This window comes from Pseudomyrmex gracilis, unplaced genomic scaffold (assembly GCF_002006095.1).
Source record: "Pseudomyrmex gracilis isolate BER0280 unplaced genomic scaffold, ASM200609v1 scaffold_203, whole genome shotgun sequence".
Lineage (NCBI taxonomy): Eukaryota > Metazoa > Arthropoda > Insecta > Hymenoptera > Formicidae > Pseudomyrmex > Pseudomyrmex gracilis.
In genome coordinates this window covers 280,575-289,378 of record NW_018020787.1, presented here as the reverse complement: position 1 = coordinate 289,378, position 8,804 = coordinate 280,575, and the positions used below count along the sequence as shown (strand labels likewise).

The window sequence follows — 8,804 nt, the reverse complement described above, 5'->3', positions numbered from 1 at the left end:
TACTACGCACCAGCGAGATTTAATCCATATATCGGCATGGTTACTGATGATACATGTCATTGACAATGCTGATACCAAGGACAATTTTTCATTTCGAAACCTTATCGTCGTATATCTCAAAAAAAATTTTGTTCAGAAACAAACAACAAAAACGCAAGATTCTTCCATCCACCCAACATGTTACTTATGATTTCGCAAATTCCGACATGGATGTTTTGACTTCTCTCATATGCTAAATAAGAAATTTAAAAATGAAGACTTGCACAAAATCTTGTAGAAAAAATCCATATATGACGCAAAAAGAATTGGCTCAAAGATTGAATGTGACGCAACAGGCCATTTCACATCGCTTAAACAAACTATGAGAAAACTTCAAAAATTAAAAAAAAACGCATGGACTTGCCTAGTCAAATTCGTCGCAACACTTGCATTTCACTGCTTTCAAGGGTATATTCTAACACACGCTACTGTCACTTACTTACGATAAGTGTAAAAAAGTAAAATATATTTAAGTAAGAGAGTAAAATATCATGACAATAGATAAATGTCATAGTGAACCAATTATTAAAATAGTAAGAATAAAAAATAAAACACTATAATAAATGTGTATAATTAGCATTAAATTTTTTTTAAATATCACGAATAAAAACTAGTTAGGCAATATTATAATAAATATTATACTATAGTTATATATATAATTATATATATTTTTTAAACTGTATATATTTTAAAATATATATATTTTAAACTATATATATATTTATATATAAACACTATAAAAAATTGTACAATTAGCGTATATATATTTATATATAAACATAACTATTATAATATTGCCTTACTAGTTTTTTTATATTAAAAAAAAAATTTAACGCTACTTCTACACGTTTATTATAGTGTTTTATTTTTTATTCTTACTATTTTAATAATTGATTCACTATGACATTTTATCTATTGTCATGGTTTTTTACTCTCTTACTTAAATATATTTTACTTTTTTACACTTACCGTAAGTAAGTTTCTCATATCACGTAAAAGCTAATAATTAAATAAATAAATATTTGATATAAATTACTGAATAGAAATCACTTTCAATACAGAGTTAATCTTTTCAATGTGATAATATTATAAAATAATATATGACTGTCGGTATCATTGGTAACCGTGCCGATATATGAATTAAATCTCGGGCCACTGGCACGTGGTAGTAAGAGGCGACCGGAGGAGAACTACTTCTCCCCCCTCACGGCGCACGATATGGTGCTCCGTAATGTAATACCATGAATTTTTAATTTTGTTTTTCAGTTAATTCAAATTATAATATAGAATGATACTATTCAAAATTGTGATGTAATTTGAAATTTTCATCAGTCAACTGTTAAAATGGTTTTTGCATATTATCATTCTTACAGTTGTTCAAAAGAACTAGAAGAAAGTTTGATAGTTCATATACGACGCAACATCGTCGAAATTCGTGATTGTATAAGACAACGAAGAACAACATGAACAAGTCAACTCTAAATCTTTCGGTATTACACAAATTGACAATTTGGGAGTTTTTTCCGTTATATAACTCTAAAAAATTAAAAAAAAGATAAATATACTTTTGCACGTAAAATAAAACCATCAGATCAGTATATATAAAAACATGCAGAATATTTATTTTTTAAAATAAATTATCTGATTGCATGTAATTAGTGTTTTCAATTATAAAAAAGATAGTTACCTGAAAGAATTGCAAGAACTTCGTTATCGTTACCGTCTTCAAATAGTTTAGCTCGGTATCTATTCTGTCAAATTTGTATTGTTGACTCAAAATCTCGTTCCAGTACATTTCGGACATCTTGTACAACGTTTCTGGTCTTTTATGTTTTTTAATCACTTGTGTTTTTAGTTCTTTAAATTCCGAAATAGTTATCTTTTTCATCTTATTCTGAAATGTATAAATACGACATTGTAAATCATAAAAAATTGTAAAAAAAAAATGATTTTTCTTACACGCAGCACAAATTGTGCATCTGTGCATATACTATATACGTAAAACGTGAAAGACATTTATTGTGTTGATACTGCACATGTCGTTACTTACTATTGTATACATCATGAATTTATTAATATCTTTGTTCATACAAATTGGGCGAAATTCGTTAGTCGGGCCTTGAAATGCAATTGTCAAGCCTTGCATTACGTTTCCTCTGTGTCGGCCACAAACTATACCAATATCTGTAGCCTGTTTAGCTGTTTTCAGAAGTGCTTCTAGCACAAGGTCCAAAAGTACATCCGACTCTGTCGATCGGTGATCAATCTGATAAAATACTAGCATGCACGAGTACATGGGATTGGGACACTTTCTATACAACATGCACTGGTACCCTGTAACAAAACGTATCGCAATAACATAATAAATTATATCAAGCGAACAATATATAACACAGGCATAACTGCAGTAATATTCTAGTTTCTTTTTTTAAGAAAATTTGTAGCGCATATGTAAAACTATTTAACAAACGTATTCGCGTCTCTCTTTAAATTTGTTACAACAATTAATTCCTGTATAAAAACATATCAAACATATATAAAAAAAAAAAAAAAAAAGTAAAGTAGAAATATATAATACAGTGCATTTCTGCTTTACTTAATTATTTTTTTTTTGTATTTGTACTGTTTTTTCTGATCACACTAGAAGTTCTCTAAGCTCGTGGGCGCGATTTTGTCAATTAAAAACTCGTGTGTATATTTTCAAGTTACTTACATTTTTTTAGCTTAACTTCGCGATATAATAATCCAAGCTTCTCATCCGGTATCGGATTGATTTTCGTAAACTTTGACCTGTTCTTGATGATGTTTTCGACCATGGAAGACATTTTCAAGGCTTCGCTTGCGGTTATATTACCGTGAAATAGACATTCCACGTGAAGAGACTCGGTAAATCCCAGTAAGAAATTTTCGCGAAATTCTTTCCACAGCGGTTCTGCGAGAAGATTATTGTGGATAAGTATTATTCTCTTTCTCTCTCATACACATACACACATACGCGCGCGCGCGCGCGCGCACACAGAGAAGTAAAACATTTGTTTGGAATAGATTGTAATGAAATCTTCAAATATATTTTGATAATTATTTTATATTACATCTAATCTTTTGATCATCTTAAATCAAACGATTACAAAACGACACAACATATACTTAAGAAATTTGCGGGAAAATTTAACGACAAAAAATATAATAGACTTATAAATAAACTTACTTATTTCGCTTTTCCATATTTGATGCGGCGTCCACACGCGTTCGGTTAATAAATACGGAAGGTAGTGGAATACTTGTTCATACGGCTGAAGATTGTCGAAATCGCGTATGTTCACTTTGCATTGTCCTGATTTCTGCAGAAAACAACGGATTCTCTCAATAAGTAATAAGTAATCCTTTGTATTGTAAATCTCAAATATTAATATTCAATCAAGTCTCGTATCTCAAAGTTTGTACGTACGTGTTGCGCTAACGATTCGAGAAATAATGTGAAATTTACTTCTCCCGGCGTCATCATGATATATGTGACAATCTTCTTCAGCAATATATGTATCGTGTCATCGAAACCGTTTATTTGGAGCTAAAACAAGCGCAATTGGCCAATTTCAGGAATTTTATCTAATTTAAATAGTTTTTTTTTTTTTTTTTTATACGATATAACGTTATATAATATTGCGTTTTTTTTCTACAAATAGACTTCCACGTGATTATGTCAGAAAAATTATTATCTTCTCTTTTGCTCACCATGATGCCTCGAACGGTTGTAGAAAGTTTCCATCTCAAATCAACTAAACCGGCAGGATATTTGTATCTTTGGAGACAGGTGTTTAAAATATTGACGTACCACGAAGTCAATTTAGCGTTGTCATAGTTCTCGTTCGTTATCGGACTACGAGATATAAAGAGAAAAAAAAGTCTTGCGTTTAGCACGTGATTTCGCAACAACGCTCGTCTGTGTGTTAAAAGAATCGCGTGTGCTTGAAAAAATTTGTTTCTTACCAGACAAAATGGAAATATGCAGTGACTCTTGGTACGCGACAGATAGTATCTCTTTTGTACCAGGTTTTTACGAATGGCGTGACCCCTATGATCTCGGGAACGTCGGTTTTCTTGTAAAAATATAGTTCTGATAGTAACAATTCCAACAGGAAGAATAATTTATAGATTATCTTATATATATATATACAAACTTACTTTGTGCATTAAGTGTGATTCTGTTAGGAAGAAAACATCACGGTTGTATGGTTTTAGATTAACTTTCAATGGTATAAATTCATTAGGGAGTGGTGCATTCAGTTCCTGCACTTGTGGATGTCCGTTTAGCCACGTGGAATATTCTTCCGGAAGTACTAATTTAATTCTGCACGGAATACGACCGTACTTATTACTTAATACCGCGTTTTTGTGTAAAGTTGACGGATGACTCAGATAAATTCTCAACTTTAAGCTCGGCTGAAGAATATTTTGAAGTGTGTGCTTGATGCCGTGTTGCAACCAGTGTTGCGAAATGATACCGCAGCGCAGAACTTGGTCCATGTCCACGTGGTGTATGTGACGGACGTGATTACACACAGTCTCAAGAGAAGGTTCTATTTTTTGATAACGGAATTTGAGTTCCATTATTTCTTTGTACTCCTGCAAGAAAGTACGTAAAATATTTCTCTCACTTCCCATCTCTCTTTGTTGTTAACCCTCGTTTAACGCGGATATGTATTCCGTTCCACAAAACTGCCGCGTTACATTAAAATCGCGTTATACGAGGGTTACTTGTTATCAAACAATTATACGTGAGATTATAGTTTATCAATTACATTATATATCCGTCTTAGTTCGGAATCGCTAAGTTTGTTCAACACTTGGACATACTGTATGAACAGCATCATAACGTTATCAAAATAGTTCTTGTAACCGCTCTCCGTTAACTCGAGAGCAACAATGAAGAAACTGAAGCCTCTTGGACAAACCAGTTCTCCGGCTTCCACGGACTTGGCCCAAGACTTGTGGCGCAAATTTGTCACAAACGATCCCCTGGCCTCATATTCGAACAAATAGGAGAGAAATCGTGTCAACTGTATTAAAAAAAAAAACAAACAAACAAAACAAAATGCGTATTAATATTGGACAAAAATGCAACAGCATTTGTATAAATCACGTACATAATAAAAATCAATATTTGAAAATAATACTGCGTGCAACAACGAGAGTTAAAAAAATAATTATTATATTTGTTAAAAAGTATAACGTGTGTTTGTGTAATTTTTTTTTTTGATTAACTGAAATTAACGCAAACGTCTTACCGGATTATTTCTGATACTTGTCAATTCACCGCACAAAGGGAACACTATACGGATGACATAATTAAGCTTAGAAGGTGCGTTCTCGGGTACGGAACACCATATTTTGTACACAGATGTAAATTTGGGCATGATCCAAGTTAGACGAGGATCTTGTATGTTTCTTATTTGTGAGAAGAGCACTTTCACGTGTTCTTCAAGTTGGTCCAAGTTTTCTTTAAGTGTGAAATTTATGTGTTAGATTTTTCACTTTTACTATTCGAAACATCACAGAGACTCGATACATATATAAAATATCACGTGATTAATATATTAGATAATATAATATTGTACAATTAATTATTAATATACTCAAATTCACAAGAATACATATATATATGTATGAGAATACATATATATGAGAATATGTCAAAAAATTTGTTACAGTATAAAACATTAATTTTTTTACGCGTCTAAGTGTGACGATAAATATTCAATTTCTCGCAAGATGATGACCAAAAGTCGTTATTTGTGTAAATTTATTAACAAAGTACGTTAAAACTTATCACGATTTGTCAAGAACGTTAAGTTGTAATTTTACTTCATCGTACCTCTTCCATAAACGCACAGTGTCATTATATGAGAGCTGTAATATTCTGTAAAAAAATTTCTCACAGTTACTAAGAAGTCATCATAATCAAGATTCCACAAATATTTAAATCCGCCGCAGACGTTCTTCGTAAACTCGTGATTCTCATCTATTGTGCATTTAATTGTTGTCGTTATCTCCTGATTCCAATACTTGTCTACGGGTACGGTATTCCTCTCGTCATATTCATACGCAATCTGTTCGATATCTTCTTCAAACAAATAGTACATCATCGGATGTTTCGCAGGCAATTCACAAAAAGCGGGAAATTGGAACAGTCCGCTAAAGTGTCTCAAAGCTTTTACAAAAAATTCCGAATTTATTGCGAAGTAATAAGTGGTATTGTTTTCCGTAGTTTGGGCGTTGACGAATCCATTGCGATGGTCTATTTCGTTGAAAAACTTATACGACATGGATTTCTTGTCACATTGCGAGTAAAGCATGTGTTGAACAATGTGCGCGGTTCCTTGCAGATGTATCGGATCGTTCATGTAACCTGCGCAATAATACGTTTATGTCAAACTGTGCGCAAATAATCATTTATTTGAGTCAGTTAAATGTGATATTAACTAAATAACAGATACACGTGTGTGCGTGCGTGTATAAACTGTCAAAAAGTCAAATTATATGTAACGTACGTATTTAATATAAAATCCACATTTTATGTCAAGATAAAATTATGAAATTTCTATTTCGTATATAGTTTTACATGTGTCTACGAACAAAACATCCATCATTTTTTTTTCTATTTTTGAAAAGTAACGACGTTCCAGTTTCTATAGAATTATTTTTGCGTGGGATTACGTGTGTGTACGTACGGGAGAACGATATAAACTTACCCACACCAACGTCCAGCGCAGCGGCGCTTACTGAGGCCTTTGGATCGCTTATTAAAAGCACTTGGATGTCGTTGATCAGCTTTATTCTTCTGTATGACCGGGTGTCGTTCTCCGGTTTTATAATGTTGTCGCACTTCGTCTTCAAACATTCTAGAATATTAATTGCTGAAGCGCCTTCGTCATGCGACAAATATTCGTCATCCACGAAACCCGAACATTTGTTCCAGGGTTTTAAAGTATCCAACAACTCAAGAATCGTTTTGCACGACATGATTAAGATACTAAACAAAAAAAACAAGATGAAGATATACTGAAATCAGAATTTTGTTGCTCCTGAAACATGTTTATTTCTCGATTATATAATTTTACAATTTGCAAGTGTCGGAGATTGGCGATTTATCACGAACGATCTAGAGGCGCTAAAATGTGCGAATTGTAAATTTATAAAAATCGCAAACAGATTCGATCCCGATTCTTTTCTGCAAAGATAAAACAAGTGCTTAACGACAAATAATTGAAATGAGCAATATCTTACTCGTAAATAATTAAAACAATCGCGCAGAATCGCAACAGATTTTGAACGGATTTACCACGTTTCATATTCGAGGCGTTATTAGATACCGATAAGGTTTTTCTAGACGACGTTCGGAAGCGAACACGAAATCTGCTACAAATTTGCCACAAAGCTTCGACAAAATTCTTTCGTTTCAACGTGAATTGCAATAATTTTAAACGTATATGTTGTCTCGCCATCGTCCAAGACTCAACACGCTGTGAGTTTAGTAGAATAACAAAGCTACATCTTTTCAGATTTGAATGTCACCTCTTCGGATTTGAATATGATCGTTTTGTGTGACTTGTATCACACAATAATGCGATCACGAGAGACGAGTATTTACACGGACAGAGAGAAAGAGAGAGAGACAAAGAGAAACACAAAATACTCTCTCCCTTTCACTTTCTCGCACATTCTCTCTCTCTTTGATTTTTTATCTTTTTATCGTAATCAAATATAACAGAACTCAATTACGCGTACAAAGCGTGTCAAGGGTCGACCGCATCTCGGGAGTCACGTTGGTTTCGTATACAAAAACCAGAAAAAACATCTGTCTCTTGGCGGTAACATTTATGTCTTAAAGTTATAAAAATTTGACTCGTGTGTACAGCTTCTGGTCGCGCGTTCATTACTTGTACGCACACGATCGAAAAATTGTGAGAATTTACCAGAAAATTGTATCTTCGAGTTGCGACGAACGCGATGTTGGCCTGGAAAAGCAAAGCGAAGCTGAGGAAGAAACACCTTGAACTCCAGAGGAACACCGAAACGAACTAAAAATGGTTTCCCAAACAATTGTCTCTGTTGCAGATACACGTGTCGTTTCTGAGAAGAAAAAGAAAACCCAATAATTCCATCTCTGTTATATCCTTTCTGTTTCTTTCTGTAGCGCATCCTGAGCGCGCAACTGTGAGGTCCCGACCACGTGTCATTTCCCTCTCAGAAGAAGCACGTGGGGATAGGAAGCCAATAATATAATCGATATATCATCGATATTTCCCGACGAGTAAAATTTACGTGCATGTTACTTCGATTCGCCCTCTCGCACTTTCGTGAAAAATCATTATTTACAATTCTTCTTTAAATTTAGCGTGTTATCCACGCGTGGGAGGAAAACCGCAAAAATAAAAATATAAACGCAAATCGACGCAAGATCAAGAACGCAGTAAAATGATCGATTTTACGAATCGAGTGAAAAATCGGTTTTTCGGCGACATCTATGTAAAGCGACAGATGGATTGAAAACTACGTTTAGCGGGAAAAAACATTTCATCATCAAGACGTCAGAAAATTATGACAAATGAAAAGAAATTTAAAAGAGAAACTTGTGTGGGAACAAACACGTTTGGCAACGCAACTGCTCAAAAACCATCGATGGACAAATATACAATTTGCTAAAACCAATTAATAATAATGATAATAATTATTATTAAGTCTCTTATACAATATTTATAATTCAT

The 8,804-nt window shown here is 33.4% G+C and overlaps 1 protein-coding gene across 1 annotated transcript; it reads right to left on the bottom strand.

The window, feature by feature from the left end:
* Positions 1-1,272: 1,272 nt before the first annotated feature.
* Positions 1,273-8,313, bottom strand: LOC109858418 (insulin-degrading enzyme-like). The gene is made up of 14 exons (XM_020435629.1): positions 8,013-8,313; positions 6,789-7,069; positions 5,912-6,445; positions 5,325-5,536; positions 4,839-5,096; positions 4,222-4,662; positions 4,027-4,136; positions 3,772-3,916; positions 3,488-3,607; positions 3,248-3,380; positions 2,753-2,971; positions 2,090-2,373; positions 1,727-1,933; positions 1,273-1,575 (listed from the first exon to the last, which is right to left on the bottom strand). Exons 2-14 carry the CDS (start codon positions 7,057-7,059, stop codon positions 1,426-1,428), a joined length of 3,084 nt encoding a protein of 1,027 aa, XP_020291218.1. The 5' UTR covers positions 7,060-7,069; positions 8,013-8,313; the 3' UTR covers positions 1,273-1,425.
* Positions 8,314-8,804: the final 491 nt, after the last annotated feature.